This window comes from Sminthopsis crassicaudata, chromosome 1, assembly GCF_048593235.1.
Source record: "Sminthopsis crassicaudata isolate SCR6 chromosome 1, ASM4859323v1, whole genome shotgun sequence".
Taxonomy (NCBI): Eukaryota; Metazoa; Chordata; class Mammalia; order Dasyuromorphia; family Dasyuridae; genus Sminthopsis; species Sminthopsis crassicaudata.
The window spans coordinates 695664883-695682593 of record NC_133617.1 but is presented as its reverse complement, the minus strand read 5'-3'; the positions used below and the strand labels follow the sequence as shown (position 1 = coordinate 695682593).

General features: G+C 35.1%; 1 protein-coding gene across 4 annotated transcripts in view; it reads left to right on the top strand.

Moving 5' to 3' along the window:
* The window catches only part of CFAP92 (cilia and flagella associated protein 92 (putative)), a 76931-nt gene that overhangs the window by 14225 nt on the left and 44995 nt on the right, over positions 1 to 17711 (top strand). For all 4 annotated transcript variants that reach the window (XM_074283692.1, XM_074283693.1, XM_074283691.1 and 1 more), the window contains exons 4-6: positions 3724 to 3928; positions 8747 to 8878; positions 11777 to 11846. In XM_074283692.1, the coding sequence (XP_074139793.1) occupies positions 3724 to 3928; positions 8747 to 8878; positions 11777 to 11846 (407 nt within the window). The remainder of the gene's footprint in view (positions 1 to 3723; positions 3929 to 8746; positions 8879 to 11776; positions 11847 to 17711) is intronic.

Genomic DNA, 17711 nt, shown 5'->3' with positions numbered 1-17711 from the left:
TATTTTATAGATGAGGAAAATGGGATAAACTGTGAAGTGACTTGCCCAGGGTGACACAGCTAGTGAACCAGATTTGAACTCAGGAAGTTGTCTTGTTTTTAGATGTATCACTTGATCCACTGCACTACCTAGCTGTCCATCCCTTTTATTTTATTTTTAATTACATTTTGCTGAAGTACTTTCCCTTGTAACAGAAATTTCAAAAGCAGTTCAGCAAAGTCCATTAACATATCCTCTAAATCTGAGTCAGAGTTCTCTATACATCTATAGCCTCTCACCTTTGCAAAGCAGGGAGGGAGGGAAATACATTTTCTTGCCAGGACCCAAGGCTGATCATTGTAATTCCATGTTGTTCTGTTCTGTTTTGTAGCGTAGTTCTCATTTACATTACTGTAGTAATTGTATCTTGTTTTTCTGGTCCACAACACTTTATAGAAGCCTTCTCCATAGTTCTCTGAATTCTTCATATTTATCATTTCATACAGCACAAGAATATTCCATTACACTAGCGGTTGTCAGATTAATTTGTTCATGATATAGTTATTATTTTTGTTGTGAGTAGTCACAGGATGTTAATAATTGACTTGTGCAAGGAATTGCAAATATGAATTCTACCCAGTTTGCAACACATCTAGAGGAAGTACATAACTCTTTGAGAAGTGCATTATATTCATGTGCTATAATTGTTTTTTTGTTGTGGAAACTTTTTTGAGTCTCATCAGATTCTTCATGATCCTATTTGGGTTTTTCTTGGCAAAGAAACTGAAATGGTTTGCCATTTCCTTCTCTGATTTGTTTTAGCTATTCCCAAATCAATAGACATCTACTTTGTTTACAACTTTTTGCTACCACAAAGAGTGCTGCTGCTATGAATATTCTACTGAACATGGGATTGTTTTCTGCCTTTGACCTCTTTGGCTATGTCTAGAACTGTGACTTCTGAGTCAAAGAGGATGGAAATTTTAGTCCATCCTTGTTTTCCAGTAGTAAGACCATTTACAGCTCCATTAAACATATTAAGGTGCCAGTCTTTCCAAAGCCCTTTTAACATTATCTTTTTTCTACCTTTTGTCATCTCTGTTAACTTGCTGGATGTAAACTAATTTTATGGAATTGTTTTGATTTGAATGTCTTGTTATTAGTGATTTGAATCACTTTTTATAATTATTCCAAGTAACATGTAATTTTTCTTTTGAAAACTGTTCATATCTTTTGACAACTTGCTAATTGATAAGTGGCTCTTGTTCTTATATAATTGTGGCGGTTCTGTATATACCTTGAATATAAGATGCTTATTAAAATGTTTCATGCAAAGATTTTTTTTATATTAGCTTTTTATTTACCAGGTATATGCATGGGTAATTTTACAGCACTGACAATTGCCAAGCCTTTTGTTCCAGTTTTTCCCTCCTTCCCCCCACCCCTCTCCCCAAGATGGCAGGTTGACTAATACATATTACATATGTTAAAATATATATTAAATTCAATATATGTCCATACAACTATTTTGCTGTACAAAAAGAATCAGATTTTGGCAAAGATTTTTTCCAATCAGCATCTTCCCTTATTCTTGTATTGATTTTGTTTTTACAAAAGCATTTCAATTTCATGTAATTGAAATGATCTCTTTTATCTTTTGTGATCCCCTTTTGTTTTATTTGCCTTTAATTACGAACTCTTCTAGCCATAGCTGAGAAGATATATAACCTAATTCTCTGATTTTTTTTTTTACATTTGACTTCTAATATTCACGTTAAGCTTTGAAACCCAATTTTTGCTATATTATTTCACAAAGAGCATATTTACCAAGTAATTTAGGAAATAGAGTTGTAGAAAGACACATAATTTGTTAATAGTTATAATTTATTACTAATTTTACTTTTTTTTGGTCTTTAGTAGTAGACCTGTAGACTCATATATTGTCATTTTTTTAAAAAAACATATTTTGGGGGAAAAAAGTTGGGTGTAACATGCCCTCCTGGCAGTTACTATTACCAGTCTGTCCTAGGCCCAACAGAGTACCTTTGACCACTGACCTTTGCAGTGTCAACTCTACCCAGTTCACCTCCTCTGAGGCCTTCAAAGGTCTCTGGCCATGATTTCTTGAATAGTAGTTTAATTACCGATAGCATACTCAAGAACAGCCACGTGTAAACTTAAAAGCCTTTATTATACCTATTCACATAATGCCCTGACTTAATGCCCTGACTTGTTAACTCCCTAGTGAACACCTGGTCTGAAGACCCACGTGTTCACTACCAAACTCCTTACCTCTCGGCTATTCATCAGCTTGGCTCGGCTATCCCAGGCTAGGGAGCCAGGTTAAAGCTGTCTGCAGTGGGCTTATAAAGGGCCTGTGAGGTCACACACACAGCCAACCAGGGAGAGAACTGTCACCCATTACGAAGCTATCTCAATATGGCCAGGATCCCACCCACAGGACAGTCCTATATCCACAGAGAATACTTCTGGGCAATTCAATCTCCTGTTGCCCTGTGGCCACCCATTTAAAGGGCCCTTACAATTCCCTTCTCTTGTTTTGCAGGAACCACAGTTGGGCATAGACTCATAGTGAGATCTAATAAAATAATGTATGTACATTACTAATAGTTATTTGGCACACATAAAAAATGAATTAGAATAAGAGATCCTCAAGAAATTAAGATAAAATAAATAGATTGTTAAATCTTTTTTCTTCTTCCCTCTTTCCCTCCTTTGCCCTAATTTCTTCTATCATTTCTTTTTTTTTCCCTCCAAATTCTCCAATCTCTGAAATTCCCTAGTATTCTACTAGATCATTTTTGCCAGGATTTTTCCTCCATAGTAAAAAAAAAATGGTCTCACTTTTTTTTCCTCTAATGCATGGCTCTATTGTGATTGTTTAGAGTGTTCTTAAAGTTGGAGGATTCTCCGGTCTTTCCTTTTTTATATCTCTCAAGTTGATGAACAAGAACATCTTTTGAAAAAAGTACTTTGTTTCTGCTTGTTATGCATACATGTATGCATATGTGGTTTTGATATAAACTTAATTATCTTAAATAAAAACAAAAGTTCATCCAAATGCAAAGTAGGAAATGAAATCATCCTTAAAACTTAAACACATCCATTTGAACAAAATTTTAGAACTGTACAATTTTTAAAAAACCAAGCAACCTATAAAAATGTATTAGTAAAATTACCTTTTAAATTTCCATAAATGTTTCACGTAATCCTTTTAGCTACAAACTGTCTAATTTGAACTAGAAACAAAAACAATAAGCATTTAGCTTAGGCATTCAGGATACTCTGTGAATCATTTTCATCCTCATCCTCATGATTATTATAGCTGGCATTTCTATAATGCTTTTTGTTTACAAGTACTTTGATATAGTATCTCACTCCAGTTCAATAAACATTTATTATGTTTTGCTCTGTGTAAAACATTGGGGTAGCTAGTGGGAATAAGATGAAAGAAATGAAAAATAATCCCCACAGACTTTTGTGATAGCCTGTATATAGAGGGAGGGTAGGGGGAAGAGAGTCAGAATTGGCAGGTGATGGGAATTGGATAGCAAATGGAGCTGGAGCTGAGTCTTGAAGGAAAGTAGGAAAAAATGAAAAAAGAATGTGTTTGCTAGGCAATTCTTCTTCAAATTGACCTCATGACTAGGAATATTACTGTTTTCCCACAAATATTTATAAAATTTCCATAGTTAAAAGACTTTTGATATTGTTTTAACATAGGTTCTGAATCCTTGGTGGGACCATGATAAATTGTGGGTGGCTTGGAAAGAAAATCATAAGATGTCAATTACAAAGGAAGTGTTAAAGAAACTAAACTATCATAAAATCACTCTTACTATATGGGACACTAAGGATCGAGTGTCTAAAAAAGCAAAGTTTTCTAAAGCAAAAAGTTATAGTCGCCAGGATGATATGGAAAGTGTTGGTAAGTTAATTATTCAAATTTTACTTGAAATATTCATAGAAGTTTTCTTTTCCTTCCCCCCCTCACCCCAGGGAATTGGGGTTAAGTGACTTGCCCAGGGTCACACAGCTAGGAAGTGTTAAGTATCTGAGGTCAGATTTGAACTCAGGTCCTCCTGACTTCAGGGCTGGTGCTCTATCCACTGCGCATCTAGCTGTTCCTCTTTACATAGATTCTTAATTTGGCTTCTTTTTATAGTTAAGGAATCTGAGGCCCATCAAGAAGAACTGACTTGGCTGGATTATAGTTAATGGGGGTAGAGCCCAGGTGAAACCAAGGGGTTATATTTCAAGGAATCCATAAACTTGAATGGGAAAAAGTCATATTTAGTTCAATGAAATTTGTTTCATCTGCAATTATTTTATTTTAATGCATTTAAAACATTATTTTGGGAAGAGATCTACAGATTTCACCAAAATGCCAAAGGGTTACATGACACAAAAGGTTAAGATCCATAATTCTCCTGCAGACTTTTAATGAGTTTAAATTACCTTTGTAGCTTTTCCCTATTACTTCTATTTCTTTTTTCTGAGACCAAGTATATCAAATTTAATTCCTCCTGATAGCCCTTTAAATGCTTGAAGGCTTCAGTTATTAACTCCTGCCTCCCCCAACCTTTTTTTCCCCTGCCAATTGTTCTTAATTCTTTCCACTCTTTGTTTACATAGCATGGTCTCTATTTTCTTTATTCTCGTGGTCCTTGTCCTCTGGAGGCTTGTCAAAGCCTTTTCTAAAACATGGAATCCAGAGTTGACCATTACATGATTAAATCAGTTTAATCTCATCAAATTTCACTTCTGAACGAAGTATCGATAAAGACAGAAATCACTTCCTTGGACATCTTTAAGATCTCCTTGCATTGGGCTGGATCCCCTGCGGTCCACAGATCACTTCTCAGGGCTGAGGTCCTTACTAGCATGCTTTGGTATGGGCTCCAGTTCCTGGGTGTTTTGAGATCTCATAGTCTTATACCCTAGGAAGAAGACATAAATAAAAGGCAATACCCATCCTAGACACAGGCTTGGGTAGGAGGTCATACATTCACCTAATGGCCTAGTAGGGAGATGGGTCCCTCTGCCCCTTCTGGCTTTAGCTAGCAAGTTTCTCCACTGGGACCCTTTTTATACAGTTGTACTTCTGGCTCAGCAGTCAATTCTTCACCAGCAGCAAGCAAACTGAAACAGAGCATTTCTGTGCATTCTCTGAAGAGGATTTCCAAGCCCTTAAAATCTATATCATCATAAGCATCTAGAAGCAGGCTTGCCAAACAGGCACACTATTTCTTACCTCTACTTTGTATTTTATGTAGAGATATCTGAGTCTATTGGTTTTATTGTTTTTTGAATGGTCTCTTGTGAATAACCGGTTTTGCTATTCTAATGTCGTACCATTATTCTAGTATCTGCCCTGAAATATGTAGGTAGTTTTCTCTCTCCTCTCCCTTTTCAATTTAAAGCAGCCTTGATTAGATCTATAAGATATTAGTTAAGTATATATATTTACCATCCTTGCTTAGGGGTACATTAACTTTGACCAAGGACCTTCCCCTACTTTAAGCAGTGTTTCAGAAATCCAAAATCTGTTTTTGAGTATCATTTTTATAATTACTTGTTCACTTTCCAAATGTTCCCTTGTCTTTCAAAGCTGCCTCCTTTTATGGGAGTGTGGCTATTGAAAGACATTAGTATTTTTCATTGTCAATGGTGTCTTTATGTGACACACCAGCCTCTTATTTATTCCTGTTAATGTTCATAATTTGAATTCATTTTTTGTCTGATTTTTCACTTGATTTTTTGATTCAGCTTGATATGGTTAATTTCAGTCTATTGTTTTAAATCTTTATATGATTTTCTGCCTGAAGTGTATTTCCTTTTGACAGCATATTATAGAGTTGTGAGTTTTAATCCATTCAATGACTCTCCCTTTTTTAATTCAATTGACATTAAAAATGATAATGGTTACTTTCCCCTTATTATCTAACATACTATTGTTTGGCCAAATCATAGCAAATTTTAAATAAGCCATTCATTTTGAAAATACTTAGATCTTTCTGGATTAAAAGTGTTTCCTAGAAACATTTGGTGTTAGCATTATTGTTTTTATTTTCTGTGGACACTCCCTTAGTTTTCATTATTTCTATTATTAATCTAAACATCATGCTGTGTTTCTTTGAACACACACTTGATTTCTCTTGGGTTCAGTTTCCTTTTATGTAACAGAAGAAGGGAAGGGGTTTCCTAACTTCCCAGGAACTTCTTCTAGCTCTAAATGTGTGATTCGACCTTAACTTGGGCTTCTCTTTCATTAGAGGCAAGAGCTTCCTCCTCCTTCCTCCTCTTGGAATTATCTCTCCTTTATTTATCTGAAATATTCATTGATTTAGCCAATGTCTTGTTTTGCTATCCTTACATATTCTTAACAACCCTCTTAATCTTGATCATTTAAAATATAGTATTTATCTTTTGTGTGGGAGGCTTGGGTTTAGAAGTAGATGATTTATTGCAAGCTCTTCAAATAGGCATTACCTCTCATCACAGGCTTTTTTGAATATAGTGGTCTAAGACATTCCCAAAGGATTCTTCATGAAAAATATTTCTGAATGCAGAATGAAGCATACTATTTTTTGCTTTCCTTCTTTTTCTTTTCTTTTTTTGTCCTTCTTTCCCACAATATAACTAATATGGAAATATATTTTACATGATTACTGCACACGTATAACCTAAATCAAATTATTTACCCTCTCAGGGAGGGAGAAGAGGGAGATTGAGAATTTGGAACTCAAAATTTTAAAAATCCCTAAATTTCAAAAGCTGCTTTTACATGCAATTGGAAAAATATTATTTAAAAATAAAGCATACCAAGTAGATGAGAATGGGTGTACAATGCATGCATATGATTCATAGGGTACATTATTATTTCTGAGATCTTCCATTTTTGAAATTAGGGTCCTCTCTCACTCCTCCCCTACATTGAGATTCGAGCCTTCATTTGACTCACTAACCTTGATTTTTCTTCTTCATTTGTGATGCCCACAATCAAGTTATTGTTCTCCCCTCCACCTCTGGCCTATTTATCATTCAGTTGTTAATAAAAATAATACTCTATTGATCTGATACTCACTTTGGTTACTGAGATAACTGCCATTCAAATGAATGCTAGTGCTTATTAATCTTTTTTGTCTAATGAGGATAAGGCACAGGTGCAGACCACCTGGGATAGCATCTTTCTATGTGGTTAATTAACTGGAACCACTTACTGTAGGGTTTCACTAAATTCCCTGAGGGAGTCATGTAGCTCCCCACTACGTGAATATAGCAAAGAGAGGTGGTTGAAGCTGGCTCAGGCCTGGAAATCACTGGAAATTTCATCTATATGGCCAATCCAAAAAAAGGCTCCTTCCCACTAGGGCGCTAGCTAACCAGGACCAGGAAAGTCCGTGTTTGCTCCACAGTCTCTCCAAGGCATTTCCTTTACCTGTCATCATGACTATCTAAGAAGTAGGATCTCAGCTTCTCCATATGGAGAGACACTGTCTTGGGGCTCTGAACATGCACCAGTTCCTCATTATATATGGAATTTACATTTTTTGAGGGAATAAGATGCTTTAAAAATTTCTTTTTTTCTTTAATATAATCAACATAACCAAACCAAAAAAAAATTCTTGTTTTTTGCCACTCTATTACTATTGTTATCCTATATCCTTCCTCTCCTTCAAAGCTATATATATGACTTCCATTGCCTCATCACCCACTCACTGTTTAAACTTTGATCTGTCTTCTAGTCTTGCCATTTACTCCCTCTTGAAGGATCAAATCTAATAACCCTTTCTTATTTTAGCCCTTCTTCTCCTTGACTTTTATGTAGGCTTTGATAATCTTGACCATCCCTACCTCCCTTCTTGATAGATTCTTCCTTTACTGTATTCCTCTTCATTTTCTTGGTCTGATTGTTCTTCCTTCACTGATCCTTCTCCACTTTGTATTCCCATTTTCAGCCCTCTTCTCTCTCTAATCTACTCCTGTAGTTTAAATGATCACTATGTAGTTTATTTCTTTATCTATATATTTAATCCCCACCTCTCCCCAAGCTCTAAGATGGCTCTTTCCCTTCCTGTACTGGACTTTTCACTGCTGCTAAACATGCTCTGAAAATTTCTAGCATCTCTTCTCACATCACCTCTGATTGATGTCTTCAGTTTCTGGATCACACAAGTCATGGCTCACTGGATGGGCAAAAATTCAGCTTTCTACAGGATAACCCCTTGAGTTCAGTGGAGAGACAATTCAAGAACTAGGTGCTTAAACAGTATTTCTAGTGTTATACCTCCTATCACCAAGACAACTGGAATCACATTTTACATCATCACTGAAAATCTTTGATAAAATTTAGGTCACTGAACCCACCTAAATCTATGTGGATCCTGCTATTAATTACTGTCTGTCTGAGAGAACAGGAAACTCTATTGTGTCTGCAGGAGACTTATTAAATATAGGAAATTGCTTCTTACTTAGTTTAGAGAAATTTGCCTTTGATTGGTGTCAAAATACCACTCTAAATAAACAGTTTGTGATCTCTGTGGTTATTTAGTTGGGGAAGATTTCTCTTTATGGACACTTGTCTTTTCTTCTCCCAAGTAGACTGCAAGCTTCTTGAGGGCAGAGACTATTTCTTTTATATGTGTATCCCCTAAGATCTAATAACATAGTATGTAGCAGATAATAGAAACTTAATAAATTCTTGTTGATTGATTAATTAATTTTCTGTTCTGTCCTTTCCCAGATGAAGTGAAAGAATTAGTTTTAAGTCAGAAAAAACTGTTTGAAGAGAAATTGCCAAAACCCAGTGTTATTAAAACAAAAAGTGGGATCAAAAAAGTTGAACCTTATATACCTCCTCCCATTTCTGAAACAGGTTAGTAAAATAAGCTATTTTAGCCAAATTAACCATATGTTAGAAAGTCAATGACTTTTGTATTTTAATTAACCTACTATATGTGTGTGTGTTTATATACACGTACACACACACACATATATATATATATATATTTATTTTATCATGATCATTTTATTCTGTAATCTAGCCAAGGCAAACAGTGTTTAATTCTATGGGGAGCTAGAAAAGAAACTCTTCAGATTTGTGGGCATGTAAGTTGACTCTGTATAAGCTGAAGAGAAGATGCTGCATGTTAATGGGTACTCTCTTTTGTTTTAGACATAAAACCACTCATTCTTAGGAATAAATGATTTTTATTCATTCCATTGTTGTATCAAGTCACTTATAAAGGTCTCCAACAAATGTGTGGGGTATGGCTACTGATCAGTGTTGATTCCATGAACTTTACTTTCAGATGGATTAATTGGAAAGGCACTAGATGGGTAGTGAAATGGAGAGGAATTTGAGAAGCTGCTTAGAATAGGTAAAGGATATTAGTGTTTTAACTTTTAGTGGCAGGCCATGCCAGGCCAAATGGGAAATAGCAAAACCAGCAGATTTGGAAGATGGACTAAGTGTCAGAGGGAAATGATCATACCACTACAGGCAGAAAGCCAACCAACATTAGAACAAATTTTGGATTGACAGAACCCACAAACATTCAGAGGGTAATAATTTTCCAGCTTAAGATAACTTATTTTCTTCCTTCATAATGAAATATTTAATCCTAGAGTCTAGGAGCAAGGGCAGGTGGTGCTGAATTTACAGGTGGAAGTTAGAGAGAAGGCTATAGGATTAGAGGCTTTGCATTTAAAAAGTTCTCAGTTAAATTCTCTCTCCCTCTCCCTCTCCCTTACCACTCTGTCTGTCTGTCTCTGTCTCTCTCCCTGTCTGTCTCTGTCTCTGTCTCTGTCTCTGTCTCTGTCTCTCTTTGTCTCTGTCTCTCTCTCTCTGTCTCTCTCTCTCTCTCTCTCTCTCTCTCTCTCTCTCTCTCTCTGTCTGTCTCTCTCTCTGTCTCTCTCTCTGTCTCTCTCTCTCCTCTCTTCCCCCCTCCTCCTCCCTTCTTTCTTTTTCTTTATTTCTGTCTGTCAGCCTATCTGTGTCTCACACATATTTCACTAACTAGAGATTTTTCTCTTTTAGGTTACTATCTCATTTTCTAGCTGGGTTCTTAAGAGTAATTTAGATTTTTGAGAGAAAATGAGGGGAAGGAGAAGAAAGAAAACTAGAGGGTGATAAAAATGCTGATATTGATTGGGCTGTTTTTCTCTCATGACCCTCATTCAGTCCCTCCTTATATTCTCCCCAGTCTAGCACATGCTTATTATGGGTTCTAGGGGACCTTTAGAATCTTTCTTCTAAGAATATTTAGGGCCTCCTATATGAATCATGCAGACTTGAGTTTTTTTTTTTTTTTTTTTAAAGCAATTGACATTCCCTTCTGGGGAGAAATTTGAAACAGATTGCTCAAGGTAAAGCTGATTCAGAATCATTCCCATACTGACTAAACTACTGTATTGACAACAAATAAAATTTCAACGTGCAAAAAGATAGAAATAAAATCATTGGGCTTAATTTGCTCTTTAGACAATAGTGCAAAAAGGCTTGAAACCTTACATGTATTAATTTATCTGGGGATTTATGAATTAAATGGATTTCTCAAATACTGTATATAAAATGAAAATTACATATAGAATCACTCCCTGTTAACTTCCATGGTAATTTCTGAGCCATGTAGTCTCAAAAGAAAAGTTCAGCATCAAAACATGATGTCTTTGCTGCTTGTCACTTTTGTTGGTATGCTGTCCATTTGAATACAATTTTTTGTTATTGCCTATGAAAGAAATTTAAAGCATGTCCTTGTCAATCCCAAGGACTTTTCTATATTATTATAACACACATATTTAAATATGAAAGCTCTTATTTAATTATATAGCAACTAGACTATTTCTTTACATATGTAGTGGATCATATGAGTCTAGACAAATCACATATTAGATGGCTTCTTTTGGCTAAAGCTCACCAATTTGCTAATTGCTATATTCACTTATGAAAAGTTCAGTGTGGTATAAAGAACTATTGTTTCTTTAAATTGCAAGAAACCTTGTCAAAAGAATTAGGAATAGAATTTAGACATATTTATCCAATCTCATTAAAGTAGCCATTAAGGGACCATGGATTTTGTGATAAATGTTGGCAGATACACAATTCTTAAGTGAGTTTTTTGAAATTTTCAGTTTCTTTGAAATTTTCTTTCATAATTAATAAAATTGCTAGTAAAATTATTATGTTATATATAATTTTTAATTATGTAAAATTATTATAATTTTAGAGAGAAACAGATGTCATTCACATTCTTTTTCTAATAAATTTTGTTGTTCATTTCAGTCACATCCAACTCTTCATGACTTCCTTTGAGGTTTTCTTGGCCAAAATACCCTAGGGGTTTGCCATCCTTTTCTCCAGATCATTTTACAGATGAGGAAACGGAGGCAAACAAGTAACTTAGAGTCATACAGCTAGTAAGCTGAGACTGAATTTGAACTCAGGCTCTGCTCTCTTATTTATTGCTTCATCTACCTGCTTCCAGTAAACTAATAAATACAATATCTAATACATTTGCACAAGGTATCTATGGTTTTCTTAATTCATTCTAGTTCCCTCATTTTAAAAACAATACATGCCCCAAATCCATGACCAAATTAGTGGAATCTTTATTTACTCTGAGGTGATTTCATTTTGTCTTTCTGCCTTCTGATTCTCAGTTGCAGGTTTATTTATTTAATTTTTGGATTTTATGTCATGTATAATTTTGTGGAAAATACTTGTTTTTCATAGAATCATTTTCTAATACATATTAAACATTCTTTCATACAGCTCGAGACTCCTATTACAAAACTGATCCTGAATTTGAGAAGGCTTTGAAAGGAGACGATTTTGTTGCTCAGTAAGCAGGTTTTCTATTTATATCCTTAGGAATCATTTTTATATTTGAGTGGCAAAAATCCCTCTTCTAAAATTATAAGACTCTTAACAAAGTCTGATTTAGGAGTAACTCTAATCAGGCAGTGCTTCATGTTATCAAACTTCACTTTGTTGTTGTTCAGTCATTTTTCAATCATGTCCAAATCTTCATGATCCCAGTTGAGGTTTTCTTGGTGAGGATACTGGAATGGTTTGCCATTTCTCTTTCTAGCTCATTTTACAGATGAGGAAACTGAGGCAAACAGGGTGAAGTGACTTGCCCAGCTAGGAAGTGTCTAAGGCCACACTTGAACTCAGGTACTTCTGACTCTAGAACTATAACCAACTATAATAAATTTGCTAATATTCTTTCTGTTTGTCCAGAGAAAGAGAGTTGACCAGGAGATGAGTATCTTGGGAAAATATTATTTCTGAGGAATCTCAGAGAAGGATTGAAAACTGAGGATATCATATTGATGGATGTTCATGGAAAAGACAGACAAAGAAATTTGGAATTTTTATGAAAACTTGGGCCTTAAAAGGCTTAAAATAGGAATAATAGCTTAAATTTATATAGAACTTTTCATTTTGCAAATGTTTTCATCACAACCTCTCTGTCAGCAGAATTTCCTGCTGAAAGAAATATGCATTCTCAATTATATTTCAGAATAGCAGAAGAAACAAACTGTATGGATTTAGGCTTTTATTGAAGATTTAAAAAATTACATTGTCTTGATGAAGACATAATTTTCTATATCATATTAATATTCAATGTTATACTTGAAGCAAGCTAAGAATTTTGTAAAAATCCACAGAATCACAGAATTCAGAGAGGGAAGGAGAGGTGTTTGGTTTCACTGGTAGAATTAAATTAAATGAAAATTCCTAGAAACTTGTATGACTGTCCATGATAATTATAGTTAACATTTACAAAGTTCTTTGTGGTTTCTGAAGTACCAGGTAATTAATCCAAATTTTTAATTCTGTGAGGTACTAATTATCCTCACTTCACATAAGGAAACTGAGACCCAGAGGAGTCAAATAATTTGCCCCTGGTAAAAAGTAAGTGTCAGAAATGGGATTCAGAGTCAAGTCTATTGAAGCCCAATCTAATATATTTTGTTGCTTTTATCTTCTCATGTCTGCTTCAAATGTTCTTGAAAGTCATTATCATTGTCCTTCCCTACTCCTCCTCCTCCTCCTCCTCCTCCTCTTTTTCCTTCTTCTTTCCTCTTCCTCTTTTACCTTTTTCGGTATTCCCTTTGGTCACAGACTTCTCTATGTTGTCTTCAGAGCTTGGCTTTGGAAGAGACTAGTTACCTACCAGAGTTTCAAATTTATTGATTCCAAATTTATTGATTTATTTAGCCAAACTATGTAGGCTTCTTTCTAGAGCTTCATCTAAAGATGGCTAACTTTTAGGCATTTATTTGTTCTTTAGCTATTTAATGGAAGGATTTTATTATTTTTTTCTCTGCTCCAACAATTCTAGAAATTGTTGAGATTTTCAGTTTGAAATGCCTTTTATGGAGTTCTTATAATGGATCTAGCTGGCATAAAGTTTTGTAGAATTCTGGGGCTTGGGGCAGGAAGACCTGATGGCAAATCCAATCTCAGACATTTAGTAACTATGTGATCCTGGGCAAGTCACATAAACCCTACCTCCAGGGTTGTTGGGAGTATCAAAAGAGAATATTTGTAAAGTGCTTGGTACAGAGTAGGTGCTTCCTTTCTCCTCCTTAGATGACATGAAGATTTTCTAGCTTTGGCAGTACCCGCCAGAGCTTGTAGTCTATCAAATATAGTCTTCAAGAATCCAAAGTCACCTCTGTGTTGTCATGAGTTATTGAAACGAGACTTTTCTAGGGGACTAAAAATGTTTAAAAACTTTTTGATCTTTAGAATTTTTCTTTGTTTCACTTTTCTCCCTGAGATTTATGCACATTAAGTTTTTTTTTTTTTTGCCTGATATTTTAAATTAGTTAGGTACCAATTTAGTCCTTAATGGTGATAACATGTAAAGCATCTTGAATTTCCTCTAAAGTAGTTTTTAGTAAACTTTTTGTATTTTAAGGTTAATTTTCACATTTGAGACATATATAGATCTAAAAAAGTTGTAACTTCTTTGAGGGCAAGTATTCCCAGTTCCTTGCATGATTATTGGCATACAGTAGGTCCTTAATAATTTTTTATATATACATGCATATAATAGGATTATAAAGAAGCAAATGTTCAATTAATCCAACTTTTTATTTTATAAAAAAAGAAATTAAAAGCAAGAGTAGCAATTTACCTAAGGTTATATAGCCAATTAGAGTTCTGGGACAGAATCCAGAGTTCCTTACTCTTAATAAGTTTACTATACTTTTTTTAAAAAAAGAAACACAGACACACACAATTTTATGCTGTGGATGTGTATTTTGTCTTTGTATCTCAATACCATCATAATGCTTTGTATAAGAGCTTAATAAATGCTCATTGACTGACTTACTGATGTACATTGTGGAACTAGTATTCAGTGAATAGTTATATCTACCCTGAATATAAGTAGTACTTGTAAACTCCAGTGTTACTTCCCAAGTCTCTATTCTCACTGTTAAGTAATATACTAGAGCTTGAGAAGCTTCTTTTTTCATTTTCAGAGGGACCTTGAGATGTTTATGGGTATCTATTCCAGTGCCATAGAACAGGAGTCCCCACCAGTGTGCTTTCCTCCATGATTATGAGTTGAGATTAGTCAGCTGGCTCTAATTAGCTTTTATAAGTAGGTCCTTACTTCAGTGGTACAGGGCACAAAACACATTTTTCCACTTGTGGGGACACATTTTTTTTTTTTTTTGTGGAGAGAGATATTCTCTTACACAAGTATGGAGAACAACCAGGAGAAAGTAGATTCAAACTTAGACAGCAAATGTATAGCAAAGAGGTAAACTCAGAATCCTTTCTCTTTTTTGGGGAATGCTCAAGAAGTTTCCCCTAGGCATGTTTTAACTTTTCTGGACTACTTGTGGAGCTTTGAAGCCTTTACATTCAGCCAGCTTACTGTTCCCAATGTAGACACTGCCACCAGCTGTTATTTTGGGGAATGCAAAGTGGATTCTCATAGAAGTCCAAATCTTCCAACTCTCAAAAATTCTTAAGGTCCTCTTCCAACTACGGAAGCTGAAGTGGGGTGAGGTGGGAGGTGAAAACCAGAACTGAGATTGAGTGATTTTTCTCCCTAACCCCCAATAACTTCTCAGTGACTTGGCCAGAACTGTTCTGTCCGGAGTCCCCCTCAAATATCCTCATTTCAAACCGATTTGCTGTTTTTAAATTAATCTGAATAGACTTTCTGTGCATTGAAACTGCAATTTACAGAGTAATTTTCAATACTTAGTCTAAAACTTATAATTGATTTGATTCAAACAAGATATGTTCTTACCTAGTCAAGGTATCAGGTGGACATCTTATCACTTACTTTAGAAGAAGTGAGATGATTTGATTGCTATCATTCTCACTCTTAACATATATTTAGATAGTTATTTGATTTGAAGCTGCAGACAATATTTGACAAGCTGTTGAATGTGACTCTTTCTTAGACTTACAATTACTTTCCAAGTTTATTTCCCAGCTATTTTTGTTTCCTGGAATTCCTGTGCTTTGCCAAATTATTTGAAGCTGTGAATTCTTTTTTTCTTTTTTAATAATAGCTTATTATTTTCAAAATATATGCAAAGATAGTTTTCAACATTTATCCTTGCCAAACCTTGTGTTCCAATTTTTCTCTTTCCCTTCCCCCATCTCCTCATCTAGATAGCAAGTAATCCAATATATGTTAAACATGTACAATTCTTCTGTACATATTTTCATAATTATCATGCTGCACAAGAAAAATCAGATCAAAAAAGGGAAAAATGAGAAAGAAAACAAAAAGCAAGCAAACAAAAACAAAAGGTGAAAATCCCCTATCTTGTGATTCTCCTTTCAGTCCCCATCATCCTCTCCCTGAATGCAGATGGCTCTCTTCATCACAATTCTATTGGAATTGGCCAGAATCATCTTGAAAAGAGCCAAGTCTATCAGAATTGATCATTACATAATCTTGTTGTTGCCATATGCAGTGTTCTGCATAGAGTTTGGCTCTACTCACTTCACATGAGCATCAGTTCTTCAGGCCTTTCTGAAATCATCATTCTTATAGAGCAATAATATTCCATAGCATTCATATGCAGCAACTTATTCAGCCATTCCCCAACTGATGAGCGTCCACTCAGTTTCCAGTTCCTTGCTACTGCAAAAAGAACTGCTATAAAAATCTGTGAACTCTTAAAGTACCTTTTCTGACCTCTCTGTTTCTGATATTCCTACTTCAACTTGGTAGAAAACGTAAGCTTGGGCACTTTTTTCTTGTTCTTTGCACAGGGTCAGACTAGGTAAAATCATGACACTGTATTGAATTTGGCTTTGGGTGATCCTCATCCTATATGACATCTTTTATTTTACAGTTCTATATTCAGTAAGCTAATAAATATAAATTAGGTGCCTAGAACTGTGCTAACTTCTTTGTTCAGTGGTTTTTTTCACTCATGTCCAACTCTTTAATGATCCTATTTGGAGTTTTCTTGGCTAGTGATGTAATTTGCCATTTCCATCTTTAGCTCACTTTATAGATGAATAAAGTGAAGGCTGACAAGATTTAAGTGACTTGACCAGAGTCACACAGCTAATAAGTGTCTGAGCGTAGAATTAAACTTAATTTCTCCTGACTGCAGGGCAGGCATTCTACTCACAGTGCCATTTGATAATAATAATTTTTTTTAAGAGCAAAAGATAGTTCCTGCTCTTAAGGTATTCCCAGATTAATGGGTGAGAGAACATGCAACCAACTATGTACAAACAAGATATAGACAGCTAAATTGCTTTAGATCTAGAGTTTTGTTATTAACATCTTGAACCTGGTCTTTTATCTAACATATTTTTAAATACGAGAATTCAGTAGCCATGTTCAGCTTCTTATTAAGAGCGAAAATATTTCACATAAAGTTGATCTTCTTTTTGCAGGCTTACGTAGGCTCGTTACTAGTTTTCAGGCATTACTGGGCCATAGTTCTTCATTGACTTGGCTTGTTCAGCTCATTTGGGCTCATCTGCTTCAAGAGTCCTCCAGTATAGTCCTGGTTTTGTTTGCTTCTTTCTTTCTTTTTTTCCTTTTCTTTTTTCTGGTGAGATAATGGAGTTAATGTTAAGTGACTTGTCTAGGGTCACATGTGTCAAATATCTGAGGCTAGGTTTAAGTAAAGTTCCTGACTCCAGGATTGGCTCCACTGGCACCACCTAGCTGCCCCTACAATCATGTTTGAAATCCAGCAATTTCCCAAGCTCCTTTGATATTTGTGCTTCCTAACATGGTAACATCAGCTTTCTTTTTCTATCAATGATATGTGAATATCGGATTATCCTAAATGCATTCCCTAGGTTTTCTCCAACTACAGCATTATCATACCCAAGAATAGCATACAGCAATTAGAAAGAACCCCATACTTGAAATCATGTTGAGTCCCTGGCTCTACCCCTTATTAGCTGTGGGACTTCAGACTAGTTGCTTAGCATCTTTCATAAGTGATAACAATCAGTGAGATTCCTGCCCAGCAATGGGATGAACTAAAATGATTTCTGATACTCCTTCTAACCTTGAGCTTCTGAAATTTTTTCTGAGCTTTAGATGATTCATTTGTAAAATAAAATTAACACTACCTGTTTTGCATAGTTGCTATGACAAAAGTGCTCTGTAAACTGGAGAGCATGTGTATTTCCAATGTGACTGAGAGCCTTTGAAGAGAGACTTAGGTAACTAATAAACTGTTGA